The sequence below is a fragment of the Eptesicus fuscus genome, chromosome 5 (genome assembly GCF_027574615.1).
Source record: "Eptesicus fuscus isolate TK198812 chromosome 5, DD_ASM_mEF_20220401, whole genome shotgun sequence".
NCBI classification, from domain to species: domain Eukaryota; kingdom Metazoa; phylum Chordata; class Mammalia; order Chiroptera; family Vespertilionidae; genus Eptesicus; species Eptesicus fuscus.
This window is the reverse complement of record NC_072477.1, coordinates 2,410,616-2,427,254: the sequence shown is the minus strand read 5'-3', so window position 1 is coordinate 2,427,254 and position 16,639 is coordinate 2,410,616. Positions and strand designations below refer to the sequence as shown.

General features: G+C 59.6%; 1 protein-coding gene across 1 annotated transcript; it reads right to left on the bottom strand.

Moving 5' to 3' along the window:
* Window positions 1-1,486: 1,486 nt before the first annotated feature.
* Window positions 1,487-14,651, bottom strand: LOC103302525 (putative serpin A13). The gene is given in 10 exon segments (XM_054715396.1): window positions 1,487-1,696; window positions 2,254-2,374; window positions 3,207-3,477; window positions 5,032-5,631; window positions 7,600-7,672; window positions 10,887-11,207; window positions 11,209-11,264; window positions 11,267-11,350; window positions 11,353-11,409; window positions 14,642-14,651. Coding segments are annotated over 10 exon segments (1,803 nt in total).
* Between the last annotated feature and the right edge of the window lie 1,988 nt (window positions 14,652-16,639).

The window sequence follows — 16,639 nt, the reverse complement described above, 5'->3', positions numbered from 1 at the left end:
TCTGTCTCCCCAACTCCAAGGCCAGTGGGTACCTGCTACTGACCTTGTGCTGTTATTCCGCCGCCCCCCAATCTCTGCCTACTGCCCACCTGGCCCCACAGGCATTTGAGTTGGGGACCCCCACTGTCAACCCTCAAAAGATAAAGTTAAAACGCCCATTTTCCAGGACACCTCTCTTTTTAGGGGTCACTCTCCGTGACTCTGGGGCTCCCCCTTGTGGAGAGGCCAACCTGACCGCCTCCCTGGGGCTCTGTTGGCACCTTCTCACCTGAGGAGAGCAGAGCTCAGTAAGCTTTATCTCGGGCAGCAAATGTGAAGTGAAGGTGGAATGAGATCACGCGTGGCAGCCCCTGGGCCGGCCTCGGCCAGGCTCCGTGTCTGCCTGCTGCTCCCCGGGGGCATCTAGAGGGAGTCCGGGTGGGACTTGGTCCCGGGGGGTCTGGCCCCAAAGCCTGTGACTCCCTCCCGTGCAGCTGGCGACGCGGGGGCAGGAGCCAGGCCACCGCCTCGGTCCCGGTTGCCATGGCTGACACGGAGCAGCGCCCAGCATGGGCTCACACGCCTTTGTTCAGGACACTTACTTCCCCCAAAATACTCACCGAGCGGTGGCCCTAAAGCAAGCTTCGTCAGCGGCTTCGAGAGGCATTGCCAGGACTGCTCAGCCCCGCGAGGCACCGGGGCCGGGGCCACCCCGCCTGCCCACCACACAGCCTCGCCCTCCCTGGGCCACGGGGCAGGGCAGTTAGCACCGGCTCCAGGTGGTCACCGGACCCGCCTCGGCACCGGGACCTCGGGAGGAAGCCGGACCTCCGGCCCAGCCCAGACCTGCTGAACCCAACTCGGCGCGGTGGCTGTCACAGGAGGCCAGGGGCCCGTGCACACAGCACGCCGGAGCCTCGCCGGTGTGGCCGCGGGGATGGGGATGGCAGGCGTCCGGGCTTTGAAATAACACCCCCCCCCCCCCCCCGAATCCCAGCCGCGCTGCCCGCTCGCTGAGTGGCCTCGGGCGTGTGTCTTAAGCCTGAGCCTCCGCCGCACGCACGAAGGGACAAACAGGATTCGGTCGGTGACACCATCTGAAGGCCCACCAGGATCACACCGGACACTTGTCTCGTTAGGGTTGATGTGGGGATTAATTTCAAAATGAGTTCAAATACACGGCGCGCCTGGCACGCCGCAGGTGTTCGCTCCGGCACAGCCGGGCTCCCCTCCCTCCCCTCGCCCCACGGGCCCCACGGAACCCACACACAGAGCCAGGTGTCGTCCGCCTCAGAGCCAGGGTTCCGTCACCGGAGCCCCTGGTGTGGGCCGGGCCGATTCCGTGGCTGCGCGAAGCCTGTACGAGGGGTCCCGCCGCCACCCCGCGCTGAGACGGGCCCGGTGCACCTCCAGGCGGAGAGGGGCCGCCGGCCCCGCGGGTGACGCGTCAGGCCCCGGAGACCCGGGTGCCGACTCGGCCCCGCGCTCCCTGGGGTCAGCCAGCACGTCACCCCAGCGGGTTCACGATCTTCCCCAGGAGCAGCAGGCTCCCCGTGTCCGTGTGGAAGGTCATCAGCAGGAAGGGCCGGTTGAACTCCGCGTCGGGAGCGGGCGAGGCGTCGAGGTCGGGGCGGGGTCCCGGCGTGAGCTGGATGCTGGTGGCGGCAGCCACCTCTATGCCCCCCTCGTCCAGCGTCATCGCAGCCTTGTGTGCAACCTGCGAGGAAAATTCTGGAATCACCCACTGACCCCATAGGAGGGATCAACCAGACCTTTATTTTTAAAAAAAATATTTTTATTGATTTCAGAGAGGAAGGGAGACGGAGAGAGATAGAACCATCCATGATGAGAGAGAACCACTGGTTGGCTGCCTCCTGCACGCCCCCCACTGGGGAATCGAGCCCACAGCCCGGGCCGGTGCCCTGGCCGGGACCTGAACGAGGCCCTCCTGGCTCATAGGTGGACGCTCAGCCCCTGAGCCACGCCGGCCGGGCTCAGTCTCTTTGCACAGCTTGTCCCAGGGCCCTCGACCAGGAAGAGCCCAGCGCTTCCTCCGCGGGCCCAGCCCTGATGGTGTGGTACCCGCCCGGCCTCCCTGTCCTGGCTGCCCCCCGAGGGCAGGGGTGTGCACGAATGGGGGTACATGCAGAGCACAGATGGCGGTGTGCCAAGTTGTGGAAACAGCCGCTCCGCGTGTAAGGAGATGCGGGCGCCTCCTTCCCGCAGCGGCCCGCAGGCATGGACACCCCACCGCTGAGCCGGGTCCCAGGTTACCTTCGAGATGTTCAGTCCGGGCTGCCCGGGGAGGCCTCCGCCCACCGCCGCTCGTGGGAGGAGCAGCTCCAGGCTGGCGGTGCTGGAGATGGAGAACTTGGGGAAGTGGAAATCGAGTTCTCTGTGGGGAGACAGAACGGGTTCGCTGTTGAGACCCCAAAAGCAGCTCTGTGTGCCCAGGTGCCTCTGCAGGTTCCAGCCTCGGCCCCAACGCAGCTCCAGGCCTGCAGCTCCTCACCCCGCCTCTCTCCTCTGGTCTCCCTGCCCCTCCGGTCCCTCCTCTCCATTCAACATCTGTCCTGGACCCACTGTGCTCCATTCAACATCTGTCCTGGGCCTGCTGTCCTCCACTCAACATCTGTCCTGGGCCTGCTGTCCTCCATTCAGCATCTGTCCTGGGTCTGCTGTCCTCCATTCAACATCTGTCCTGGGCCTGCAGTCCTCCACTCAACATCTGTCCTGGGCCTGCTGTCCTCCACTTAACATCTGTCCTGGACCCACTGTGCTCCATTCAACATCTGTCCTGGGCCTGCTGTCCTCCATTCAGCATCTGTCCTGGGTCTGCTGTCCTCCACTCAACATCTGTCCTGGGCCTGCAGTCCTCCATTCAACATCTGTCCAGGGCCTGCTGTCCTCCACTTAACATCTGTCCTGGACCCACTGTGCTCCATTCAACATCTGTCCTGGGCCTGCTGTCCTCCATTCAACATCTGTCCTGGGCCCTCTTTCCTGCCCCCACTGCTTAAGGGCTGGAACTCTGTGCGTCATGGGTCACTCACGTTGGCACCAGAGCTGGGACTAGAACCAGCCTCCAGACACCAGCTGACCAGGCCCCATCCTGACACCTGCAGGGAGGCCGAGGACAGGGCCCTGGGGGGACCATCACTGAGGGGGTGCCCGCTGACTGAGCGAGGAGAGGAGGCAGGAGCTCCCAGGCCCTGTGTGAGCGCTACCTCGTCCTGAGCTGACGGTCCCACTTGATCAGCGTCTCGGGCAGCAGGGCGTCCTCCAGCTGCGCCAGCGCGCCCCGCTGCGGGAAGACGAAGAAGGAGGTGGCGTTGGCGGCGTGCTCCATCTGCAGCACCGTGCACTGCAGCTCGGGGTCCTGCAGGAGGCGGTGGCGCGCCTTCTGCCTCATCATGGGCACCTGCACGGCCCTGTGCTCGTCCACAAAGAACGCCTTCGGGCCGGTGGCTCGCGGGTCAAAGGGTCGCGCCCATCCGGCTGAGGGGAGGGAACAGCGAGGTTGCCGTGGAGAGAATGGAGAATGGGCTCCGGGTCACCCATCGGGCAGCCCACGGGGTGGGGAGTGCACAGGGGACGCCCAGCCCGGCCCCGTCACTGCCCCTTGGCCTGTCCCTCATTCCCTGTGCTGCCCTGCGCTTGCGCCTCCCGTTTGTGAGACGGGTGAGTGCTGGCACAGGGCCAGACAGGGCCAGAGAGTGAAGACGGCGTGCTCTCTGGTCTCCTCACTCTCTTTCGGGCGTGGTTAATTTAAAAATGTTTTTAAAATATATTCTTATTGATTTCAGAGAGAAAGGGGGAGGGAGAGAGAGAGAGGAACATCAATGATGAGAGAGAATCATTGACCGGCTGCCTCCTGCATGCCCCACGCTGGGATCAAGCCCGCAACCTGGGCACGTGCCCTTGGCCAGAATCGAACCCGGGCCCCTTCAGTCCGCAGGCCGACGCCCTATCCACTGAGCCAACCGGCTAGGGCCAGAGGTGGTGACGTTTAAAGGGAAAAAAATCTATCATGCGGTGCCAGCTGCTCTGAAACGTGTGGATCTGAGGGCTCGGCTCGGCCTGGCTGGCCGGCCCAAGGCAAGTCACCTAACACCGGGCCTCAGTTTCCCCATCTCTCAAGTGGACATAACAATATCGCCTTGTTGGGCTGTGGAGAGAATTCAGTAAAAATCAAATATGCACAGTGACCGGCATAATGGTATTCAGATCGTGTGTGTGTGTGCAAACACGCTTACATACGCCAGACGAGAACTATTCGTAGGCATGTGGTTGAGTCATGCCTCAGTGGGGCAAGCCAATCACTTCTTCTTTTAGAACGAATCTGTCTGCTCACGTGTGAAACGGGAGCGTTAACCGTAGCCTCCGTGCTTCACCCGGCGGAGAAGGTCACATGAGACGTGGGTGTGAATTCCCCGGAGACCCACAAAGCACTCACTGTGCAAACACCAGAAGGACTGGACTCCTCTGCTGAGTGAAGGGGTGTGATTAAGGAGCGAGGCCCGTGACCTTACTGCTCTCCTGGAAAACACGAAGGGGCTCCGAGCGCCAGGGCTCTCCCTGCTCTCACCCGTGCCCCCTGGGACCTGCCAGCGGAAGGCGGCTCATGCTCCCAGACAAAGAGCTGCCTACAGTCACTCAAAGGGGAGAGCACAGCCCTCCTTCGGCAGCATCCCCGCGGGGGAGGGCGGAGACCCTCCTCAAAGGCAGGGTCTTGGGTCCCTGACTGACCTGTCCCCTAAATCAGAACCTTCTGGGGACAAGTGCAAGATGCCTGCATTTTAAGCGAGTCCCCCAGGGAGTACCATGTACACTCAAGTTGGAAAACTCCTTCTCTGAACAAACTCAACAAGTCGTACTAAAATGCGACCGGTGATGAGTTCCCCGTCCCTGGAGGTATGCAAGCAGAAACATCAAGGACTTCGTGGACCTCCTCTAGCTAAGTCAGCAGGGGAGGCTCTGGGTGCTGTGAGGAGCGGGGCTGCGGTGTGATTGGGGCCCCGGAGGGAGGGTCATGGGATAGACCCCTCTCACCTCTGAGGAGCAGGTGACTCACCAGGACCTCCGCGGTGGCATCGCTGAGTCCCTCCACCCAGGCGCCGAGCTGCCCCTGGGTCTGCTTCTCTACGTACTCCCGGATGCTTGTCTGGGCCCCCACCGGGTCCCGGGCAGCCCCCGGGCCCAGGCCGCTGAACCTGCGCTGGCCCACCGACAGGAGGAGCTGGGGGCCCTGCACCGGGAGCCGGAGCAGCAGGTCCCGGAAGCCCTCCTGGATCTCGGCCTCGGACACCAGGGTGAGGTTGAAGCCCAGGCCCTCCAGGAGTGGGGCCCTGCTGGCTGCAGGGGCGCCGAGGAAGAGCATGGCCAAGGCCGAGGAGATGCTCACCGGGGAGAAGAGGATGTTCTCTCCGGGGGACTCCGAGGCCAGCTGTCTGTAGAGGTTGAAGGCAAAGTCTATGTTGCTCACGGAAAGCTTGTGGCAGGGCAGGGCCGGCCCGGGAGGCACGTCCTGGGGGCCGGGGGCCGGGGGGCCGGAATCCTCCTGGTTAGCCAGGGCCAGGCAATGGCCCACCGCCGTGAGCGCAGGGACCAGCAGCCACCACCGGGGGGCCTCCATCCTCCGGAGTCCTTGGTCTGGAAGCAGGGACACAGCGGACAACAACAACAACAATGGTGATAGTACTCACTGGTATCCGGTGTCTGCTCCGCGCCAGGCACCGTGCCCACACTTCCCAGGCCTCCCCCCTCATCCTCACAGCGCACCGGGGGGCACGGCTCTGACACCCCACGTCACAGTGTTTACACCCCCATTTCACAGATAAGAAAACAGAGGAAAAGCTCCGTAATTCGCCCAAAGTCCAACAACTGGTAGGTGGTGGAGTCGGGACTTGAACCCGGAGCCTGGCGGGGGTGGAGTCACCGTGAGTGAGAGGGACCCCCAAGCAGCATCCCGTCTGAACAGAAGCAGCCACACCGCCCGCTGTGCACCCGTGGGCGCCGGGCCGCGAAGTGCACGCCGGGCTCCGTTTGATTTGCCCCGAGGGGCAGCACCCCAGAGGCCACGGGCTCGATCCCCTGAAGAGCCTCAGCCGCTCTGGGGCCGGGAAGGCCCCTCTGCCCTGTGTGCGGGCCCTCCCAGCTCCCCACGTCCTGTCCTGCTCACACAGAGCGGGTCTCCGGGCACAGAGAGCCCCTCCTCCGCTGACCCCTCTTCCAGCCAGGACGCGCGTTGGGCCTGCAGAGAGCGCAGAGGAGGCTTGGTGCCCGGAGGCGGTGCAGGGCAGGAGGAGTCCTGGCTCACTCAGCCAGGCTTTCTGTCCCGGGGGAGCCCACAGACAGCTGGGAAGTCACCCCACCCTGGGCCTCCGCGTCCTCTCCGTGGGACGGGGCTGGGCACCCCCACGTCACAGGGCTGTGGGAATGCAAAGCGATCGTGCCCCAAGCAGAGCCTGCCCAGGCCCCGGCACAGGGCAGCCCCGGGAAGCAGCGGATAGTATGACCCCCGAGAACTGAGGGCGCCCCCCTAGTGATTCTGACTCAGCAGATCCCTGGGGCCCCCAGACTTTATGTTGGTAAGGGCCAGAGCGGACCCAGGTGTGCACTCGGGGGTGGGTAAGAATAACCACCGTCACCCCTCCCTGCCTGCCTCTGGCTCTCACACGTGACCGTGGGCAGCCCCGAGCCTTTCTCCCCGAGGCCTCTCGTCGGTAAAGGGGAGAAGAAAGGGGGGGGGCACTCAGCCTTGAAGGTAAAATTGGTTCCATGTTGTCTATCGGCAGGGAACAGACCGCTTTTGCCTGGTAGTTTGCTTTGGTGACCAGCTTGGCTCTCACGAAAAGCTCATTCCCTTGTTCCATTTACCATGCGTTCATTTGTTCGTTAACTCATTCATTTACTGAGCAAACATCCACTGGAAGTCTGTGGGGACTTGAGCTGCGCGCTGAGGAGCGGGATGGATGAGACACGGGTGCCCGGGCTCACGGGGGACAGGCACACGGAATTCACTCAGAACATCGTGCGGGCAGGTGCCCCGACCACAGAGCTTTCGAGCTGCCTGGATGCCATGATCCAATCCGAGCATTGCACAGTTGGGGAAACTGAGGCCCAGAGAGACGCTGGCCCATTCACTTGCAGACGCATTCAGCAAACATTCGTCCGGGGCCCTGTCTGGAAGAAGCTCTCCAGCCACGGGGAGAGACGCAGTGCTGGGCTGGCTCCGGCTCCCAGAGCCATGGCAGTGGGAGGGGCGCCTGCAGGAGGCAGGGAGTTCCTGGCAGGCTCCCTGGAGGAGGCAGCCCCTGACCTGAGACGGGAAATGAATCAGAAGAGGGGTTTCAGCAGGGGGAAGAGCGTGCTCAAGGTCATGGAGGCAGAGTGAGCCAGCATCACTCCAGGCTGCTGTCTGTACAGGCAGCTCTGGGAGCAGGAGGGGTGCATGTGTGTGTACATGTGTGTTCACACGTGTGCATGCTCCTGTGAGTGCCTGCTCTGCTCCTGTGAGTGCCTGCTCCTGTGTGACTCGTGAGGTGACTTGCGGCAGGTCCACCACGCTGGCTGGGGGCCGTGGCTCCCGCTCCAGCGCCCCCCGCAGCCCCCACTCACCTGAAATCCAAGGTTTGGGAGCCTTCAAAGGAGCTGAGGGGCTGCGCAGTCGGCGTGGCCGGGACACAGAAGCCTGCCGTGCGGGAGGACTGGGAGGGCTGGACTAGCAGGCTGTCCCGAGGCTGCCTCAGCCCACGTCACCCCGCAGCACACCCGGCAGGAGGCAAACTGCCCGCCCGCGTCCGGGGTCCACGCGGGGCGGAGCTCGGCGCGGGCGGGGCTGGTGCCCGGGGCTCAGTCCATCACTGTTTGCCGCCTGACCCTCCCCTGAGCCTCGGGTCCCCGCCCCACCTCCCACGCCAGGCGGCCAGGAGGTCGATGCAGTGATGCCTGTGGGCATGCTGGGAAGCCAGGGTGAGGCTGGGTTCACGGGCCGTCTGCAGCCGCCACCTCCTGCCCACGCCGGCGTGTCACGGAACGCAGCCCACGCCACGGGTCTGGCCTCCACGGGGTGTGGGCTCCGACTCTTTCCAATGCCAAGATTGCTGTTCGTTCTGCGTAGGGTGTCTTTCAAATCGCAATGCCTCGCTCTTGGGGCGTCCGCAGCCTGGCCACTCAGTGCGGCATAAACAGAGAGAGAGTGTTTGCGAAACCTTTCAACCCAAATACCGTCTGCGGCCTGGCCTGGCAGGTGGCGGGCAGGGACAAAGGTGGCCTGGCGACGGGGCGCGGGGCAGGGGGGCCTGGGCTCCTGGGTGGGAGCAGACTTCCTTTCTCCCGGGTTTGCTTATTCCGACTTTATTTTTCCTCTCCTCACCCCTGCCTGGACCCAAACACCCACACAGCCACTTCTCCTTAAACCCTCACCCGAGGGTATTTTTCTCGATTTTAGAGAGACAAGAAGGGAGAGAGAGCGAAAGAGAAATATCGAGAGAACTAGGAGAGAGGAGCATCAATTGGTTGTCCCCTCTACACACCCCAACCGGAGATCAATCCCGCAACCTAGGTGTGTGCCCTGACCTAGATTCGAACCCATTTCGCATTCGGACAACGCTCCAACCAACTCAGCCCTCGGCCGGGCCACACAGTCACTTCCTGCTGACGTCTCAGGATTTTCAATTCGCTCTCTTGATATTCAGCCAAGGGAGCAGACGGGGGAGCGGGGGGGCTGCCATCCATCACCCACTCATTCATCCAGGACTGGGACGAAGGCGCACCCTGCTCGGAAGGACGATTCTGTCTTTGCTTCAGGTCGGATGATGGAAGAATTCTAACGAGCACAGCCACAGACAGGATGGTAATGAGCCCACGTCCCCGCCGGCAGCCTCCGTCCGACATCACCAGCTTGAGGACAGGATCACTCCCTCCCCCAACCCCGTTCCCCTTGGGAATGTTCTGAGGCAAATCCGAAGCATCCCCCATCTGTAAGAATTTTAAAACATCCCAGCCGCAATAGCGTCCGCCACACCCTGGAAGACCAGTAAAAGCCTTAACGCCATCAGCGTGCGAGCCATTGTTTCCCTAACTGGTCCCCCAATCTATTTATTTATTTATTATTTTAAAATATATATTTTTATTGATTTCAGAGAGGAAGGGAGAGGGAGAGCGGTAGATGAGAAACATTGGTCGGCTGCCCCCTGCCCGCCCCACACTGGGGATGGAGCCTGCAACCAGGCGTGTGCCCTGACCGGGAACCGAACCGTGACCTCCGGGTTCAGAGGCGGACACTCACCCACGGAGCCACGCCGGCCGGGCCCCCATTTACTTTTCACACTTGGTTTGTTTGAATTATGATCCAGACCAGGTGTGCGCATGGCACATATTAATCCAGCAGGTCCCCCCTTACCCACGGGGACACGGCCCAAGACCCCCGGGGAGGCCGGAAACCACAGTGCGGACCCCACGCTGTGTTTTCTCCTGCACGTCCCACTGATGATGGAGTTTAATTTATAAATTAATCACTAATAACGGAAGAGGAGGAGGGTACCCACAGGCGGTAATGAAAGTTGTGTGAGGGTGGTCTCTCCTCCCTGCCTCAGTGTGCCGGCCTCACCCTCCCTCCCGTGACGACGTGCCACCGTCCGGCCGCAGGTGCCGGTGTGACAGCAAACCGGCTCACTGCTCTCTCCTCTCGGGCTTTCATGGTAGGAGAGTCCTTCTCCCGTAGATCTTAGCAGGAGTTCTTCCTTCTTAAGTTGAGAGCTTTCACCCTTTCCCCTAAAGGAGGGACTTGGGGTTCTCTCCGGCACATCCGAGTTGCCCACTTGGGGGACATCATCAAGTCCCAGAAGGGAGAGGACCTGGCACTGGGGTGCTGGGCGCCGCGGCGGCATCCCAGGCCCCACTCACCCACGCCCTGGCCCCTCCCGGCCCCTTGGTTCCATTCTGATGGTCCTGGGGGGACACTTTCCCTCCCTGCGCCCCACTAGCTGGTGAGCTGCCCTTAGCGACCCCTCGGAGGAGCCTGCCCTTCTCTGCACCCCAGGGGACTCGGGGTGGGGGCCCCGGCGGCTCACTGGCCCATCCCCCGGGCGTCCTGCTGCTCCCTCCAGCCCAGCTCTCCCTCCGACCCCTGACAACGCCCTCATCTGTCTCCCAGGAGCAGAGGGCTCGGCTGTGTCCAGACCTGGCCTGTCACTTCCCTCCACATGCTGCCCCCGGGGTCTGTCTCAGGGACCCCGTCTCGGCAGGAGCCACACCCACATGCGTTTTCCTCCGTTCTCCCCTCACACCTCACACCGGCTCCCCGCAGCCTTCGAAGTGCCCCCTCTCCCTGTCAGCGGCCCCATCTCTGCCTCCGTGTGCCGCCCACAGCCCCGTCCCGGGCCCCGGACCCTTCCACCCCGCAGCCGCAGCCTCTTCCTCAGACGCAAATCTGCTCACTCCCCCTCTCTGTCTAAACTCCTTGAACGCTGCCCGCAGCTCTAAGAAGCCAAGCCAGCATCCTCACGGAGCTGCCCGGCCCTGCGCGCCCGGCGGCCCCGCCCTCCGTCCCTGCGCCAGGCCGCCCAGCTCTTCTGGTTTCTTGAAAACTCTCCCGTCACTCTGTCTCCTGCCTGGAACATTCTCCTCTCTGTTCACTTAACCATCTTCTACTCTCCCTCTGATCGCAGGGCGGAAGCCACCTCCTCCAGGGAGCCTTATTTTTCTTTTCCTCCTTTTTTAAAACATGTTTTTTATTTATTTTAGAAAGAGAGGAGGAAACATCCTGAGAGAGAAACATGGACCGGCTGCCTCCTGCGTGCCCCCGACTGAGCATCGAGCCAGCAGCCTTGGAGCAGGGACAGCGCTCCACCACCTGCGCCACAGCTCCGGCCGCTCCCTTAATTCACTCTCTATCCGCACACCTTGGCGTTGATGAGCCCCTGGGCCTCGGGGGAGTCCCGGTAGTCGGTGGAGAGAGCCTCGGAGGCGTGCAGCGCCGTGGTGTCGGCCCTGAACTTGGCCAGCACCTGCAGCTGCTCGCTGACGACCATGGCGTTGCCCACGCTCAGCTGCAGCCGGCCGAGGGGCTGGCCGAGGCGCGCAGGAGGTGCTGGAAGCTGGTGGGTTTCCGTCTCGGAGGTCTCCGTGAGGCTGAACTTGAGGCCCCTGTGGATGACCCTCAGGGTGCGGCCGCGGGCCCCCAGCGACAGGAAGGCTAACGCGGTGGAGACGCTCATCGCTCATCGGGGAGAAGATGACATTCTTATTGGGGTTCTTCCGAGCCGACTGCTTGTAGAGCTGAAGGCAAAGTCGGGGTTCCTAGAGGCTAGTCTGAGGTTGTCCACCAGCGTCTCGCTGCCCTGGGTCACCTTCTGGTCCAGCGTGTCCCCGGGAGGCCGTGGGCAGTGGGGCCGAGCCCAGCCGCCGGGAGCCCCAGAACCAGGACTGGCATTCCTTCTGCCCTCAACTCTGAAAAGCAAAGCTGCTTTAGGTCTCAGAGGGCCAGGGGGTGCCCCCACATGGCCCCCAAACCCCAGGTAGCTTTGTGACCTCCCAGGGTGGCCACCTCCTGGGCACCCACCATACATAATTACGCTCGCGTGTGTAGGTAAGCACTGAAATTGTTGGCATTTTCCCCGGTGGAGAAACTGGGCACAGAGAGGTGAAGGGGCTTGCCCAAGGTCACACAGCAAGGAAGTGGCAGAGTGGAGCTAAGAGCCCGGTTTGCCTGGGTCCGAGGTGGGGAAGCCCGTGATGGGTGTGAGGGGCAGTCCAGTCAGGACGCAGCCTCCCCTCGTGCTGGGCGAGCGGACACCAGCCAGAGGCACAGGGAGCTGACTTGCTTGGTGTGTGTGCCCTGTCCACCCCCAGGAAGGAGCCCCGGGCGAGTCAGTGACCACAGCGCTGCTCCGGCCTTCCGATGGCGTGCTGTGGCAGGTGCTGTCTGCTGGGGCCCGGGCGCAGTCAGGGCTCATTCAGACAGAGCACAGGAAGCAGATCTGGCCCGGCCGGCGCGGCTCAGTGGGTGAGCATCGGCCCACGCACCAGGAGGTCACGGTTCCATTCCCGGCCAGGGCACATGCCCGGGCTGCGGGCTCGATTCCCAGTGTGGGGCGTGCAGGAGGCAGCCAGCCGATCAATGCTTCTCTCTCCTCATTGACCTTTCCTTCGCCCTCTCCCTCTCCCGTCCGCTCTGAAATCACTAAAAACATATTAAAAGAATAATAATAAGGGGAGACCGAGAGGCACAGACTTCAGAGCCAGTTGCTGCAGCAAACAGGGCTAATCACCTTCCTCCGCCCACTCAGCCCCGAGGTCCGAGGGGACAGGGCAGCTGGGCTGGGGGGGCAGAGAGAGGAAGAGGAGGGAGAGGAGGGAAGAGGAGGGAGAGGAGGAAGGGGGAGAGGACAGGAGACAGAGCTGAGCTGATGATCATCCCAAACACAGCGGCCTCTCCTTTGGACAAGCCCGGGACAGAGGCATTCAAACCCCCCCTCCTCCCCACTGTGTACTCTCTGCTTATGTAACCATTTCTTTGAAAAAATAGTTGAACTTTTCCCCAAAAAATTGCTTCTGGAGAAAAAAGGCTTATCTGTGTGGGCGAGTTGGCGGCCGGCTCTGTCTCTGAGCAGCCTGCCTGTCTGCTTGGCTGGGGGTGGGGTGGGAGGCGGGGAGGGAGGTGGGGTAATGGCTGGCACCCAGGGACAGCCCCGTGGAGTCCCTGGGGCCTCTGCCCAGGGTGCCATGGCAATCATTCTGTTTGCACCCCCTTGAGAGCTGCCCCCTGCACCAGGCAAAGGGAGGCACCCGGGGCCCTCAGGGAGTCCTCATCGGGGGTGGGTACACAGCTCTGTGGGGTGCACAGCTGACGCCAAGCAGAATCCGAGTGTCAGGGGCAGAAGTGACGCTAGACCCCTCGGGGCGCGTCCACCTCTTTGCAGGCGTACAGCTCAGGCCCAGACAGAGGCCTGGCCCGGCCCGGCTCTGCCACACGCCTCCTGGCCCTCCTGCCTCACAGTCCGCGGCTCCAGGCCGGCCGAGCCTAGACCCGCCTGGGGAAGCGGGTTCCGTTGCTCCCAGGCGCTCGGCGCCGCGTAGAGCTGAGTGTCGTGCGTGGTGCAGCCGGGGCGCCAGCGTGCGGGCCCGCGGGCGCTGACGCTCACTTATCCTGCCCAGGGCTCCGCCCCTCGCCTGGGAAATGCTGGCGGGACTCCCGGTGCCCAGTTCTCTGACCGGGAATGGAAAACGGAGCGTTTCTGGTAACTGGGACTGACTAGAACGACTCGGATCACCCCGTTTCAGGAACAGCTGAGTTTTTGTCTCTTAAACACAAACCAAACCAGGGAAGGTTAGTTTTGTCTTTGTTTGTGAAATACTCATTGAGGAACGGGTGAAACTCGGGAAAGCATGAGGAGGGGCACTGGGAAATACCCCCGATTGATTCTGGTGCTTCAGAAAACAAACCAAGGAAAACCCAGCCCGGGCCTCTGGGGCTCAGTGGTGGGTCCTGCCCTGCGCTCCGCAGCGCTGCCAGTCAGGACACCTGCCTGGGTTCTGAGCTCCGTCCCCAGAAGGGGGCGTGCAGGAGGCAGCCGACTGCTGTTTCACTTTCACACTGACCTTTCTCTCCCTTCTTCTTTCTCTAAAAAGCAATAAAAAAATCTTTAAATAAATAAATAAATAAACAGCTCTTGGTCCCGGCAGGCAGCATCCTTTCACTCACTCTCACCCTTAGGAGTTTAAGGAGCAGAGGAGGCACTGAATCTGCTGAGAAAAACACCACCTCACTTTTCTCTTCTTTATCTTTCTTCTTTTTTTTTAAAAAAAAAATATATTTTATTGTTTTTTTACAGAGAGGAAGGGAGAGGGATAGAGAGTTAGAAACATCGATGAGAGAGAAACATCGATCAGCTGCCTCTTGCACACCCCCTACTGGGGATGTGCCCGCAACCAAGGTACATGCCCTTGACCGGAATCGAACCTGGGACCCTTGAGTCCACAGGCCAATGCTCTATCCACTGAGCCAAACCGGTTTCGACTATCTTTCTTCTTTATGGATTTGTTATTATTTCATCTCTTTTTTTTTTCTTTCATAAATCTAAGTTTTCTCTTCCCATTTCTTACTCTTTTTTTTCTTTCTCCTGCCTTCTCTGTTTTTTCCTTTTCTCATTTTTTGTCTATTTTCTCCTCTGTTTTCCTTTTCATAATTGTTTTCTTTCTCTTTTCTTTTATACAGATTTCCTCCCCAATTCCTTATTCTTATTTTCTTTCTTTCATCTCTGCCCTTTCATATTTCTTTTTCTTCCCCTTTTTTCTCCTCATTTTCTCCCTTTTCTTCTATTATTGTTCTATTTTCTCCTTCCTAATTCTCACTTTGATTTTGGTGGGTTGCTTTTCTTGTTGTTGTTGGGATCTTGTGTATGTTTTTGTTTTGTTTTGTTCTGTTCTGTCAGCACCTGCACAATAGCCTGCATGACATGGTTGGGGTGAGCCTCACAGTCAGCCAGCCCGAGAGGAGATTCCACCTCAAAATGGGACAATAACACTTAAGGCTCAAATAACTCACACAAGGGACATTCTTAGAGCACCCAGCTCCGAAGATCTAAGAGACTGCACCACTGGCTCCCCCACAAAAACAAAACAAAAAACTTACTACATAAGGCCATCCCACAAAGACTGGGAGGCATAGAAGTTTGTCTAATGCATAGAAATCAATACAAAAGGAACAGCAGCAGAAAATGGGGAGACAAACCCCAAATGAAAGAAAAGGAGGAAACTCCAGAAAGGGGGCTAAACAAAATGGAGGGAAGCAATTTATCAGATATAGAATTCAAAGTAATGGTTTTAAGGATGCTCAAGGAACTTAATGACAATTTCAAGAAACTCCATGGGAACTACAACAATATGAAACAAGAAATAGAAATCATAAGTAAGAATCGGTTGTAAATGAAGAATAACATATCTGACATCAAGAATACACCGGAAGGAATAAAAAGCAGATTAGATGAGGCAAAAGACAAGAGTCAGTGACTTGGAAGACAAGGTAGAAAAAAACACCCAATTTGAGCAGCAAAAAGAAAAAAAAAAAAGAATTAAATACCAGGAGGATAGTTTAAGGCAGTGATGGTGAACCTATGACACATGTGTCAGCACTGACACGCGTAGCCATTTCTGATGACACGCGGCCGCATGCTGAGGATGAAACATTTGCTGCTCCTGAGGATGAAACATTTGCGACTAGAGTCTTGGAGTTAAGTTTTTTCCTCAAAGTGACACACTACCCGAGTTATGCTCAGTTTTTTGGTGAAGTTTGACACACCAAGCTCAAAAGGTTGCCCATCACTGGTTTAAGGGAACTTTGGGACACCACGAAATATAACAACATCCACATTATAGGAGTACTAGAGGAAGAAGAAAGTGAGCAGGGAATAGAGAACCTGTTTAAAGAAATAATGACAGAAAAATTCCCTGACCTGGTGAAGGAAAAAGTCACACAAGTTCAGGAAGCACAGAGAATTCCAATCATGATGAGCTTAAAGAGACCAACTCCAGGACACATCATAATCAAAATGATAAACATTAAAGACAAAAAAAAAAAAAAAAAGAATCTTAAAGGAAGCAAAAGCGAGACAGAAAATTACCTACAGGGAAGTACCCATTAGAATGTCAGCTGATTTGAAAAGTTTTAAAAAATCTAGCCACTGCCCTAACTGGTTTAGCTCAGTGGATAGAGCGTAAGCCTGTGGACTGAAGGGTCCCGGGTTCGATTCCAGTCAAGGGCATGTACCTTGGTTGCGGGCACATCCCCAGTGGCTCCGAAAGAAGGCCCTGAGGGAGCACAGGCACCTGCAGACCCAGCCCCTTGGCACCAGGTGGGACCGTGAGCCCCATCAAAGGCATGGCCAGCGGGGCATGGAAGCAAAGGGACATCCGCCCTGAGGAGGGCGCGCCCCCTAGAGGGTTGAGTGGATTCCTCTACTGATGCGCAGCCCGGACAGTGAGGGCCAAGAGGGGCCTGGGGGTGCTCGGGTGCGGCATGATGGCCAAACTACTCTCAAGTCAGGCACAGACAATCCACCAGGTGTGCGCAGGGTCCCTGTCGCGGGGCTGCAGGCACGGTCCCTCCTCCCCCCACCCTGGTCCAGAGGGAGGTGTGGGTTTCCCGTTCACACCGCAGCCACTCGGCGTCATGCTCTTCTCCAGCCCTGTTCCCTGGGCCTCGAAGCCCCATTCCTGCTCCCAAACTGCTGTCTGTCAAGGTCCCACGTGTTCTTCAGGGGAAGCTCGTGCCACCTCTTCCGTGAAAGTTTTCCCGAACCCCAGACGTTCATTCCGTCTCTCTCTGTCTCTGTCTTTCTCTCTGGGCTGCTATAGGGTTTTGCTCCTCCCAGAATCACGTGACAATGGCGTTACACAGCCCGCCAGGACACCCAGGGGCGCTGGAGGGCGTGCCCCGCAGCCTGGGCTCCCGCGTGGGCCCCCAGAGCCCACCCACCCCAATCGCGCACACAGTAGCTGCTGTGCCACCATTTGCCCAGTAACGTTAGACAGGGCTGGACCTTGGCCTTCCGCATGCCACAGGGGCAGGGCCTCCTGGCCTTGGACTGGCTGGGTAAACCACGGAGACGTGTTTGCCGAAGCAGAGGAGGCATGTCGCAAGGGAAAGGCACACAGG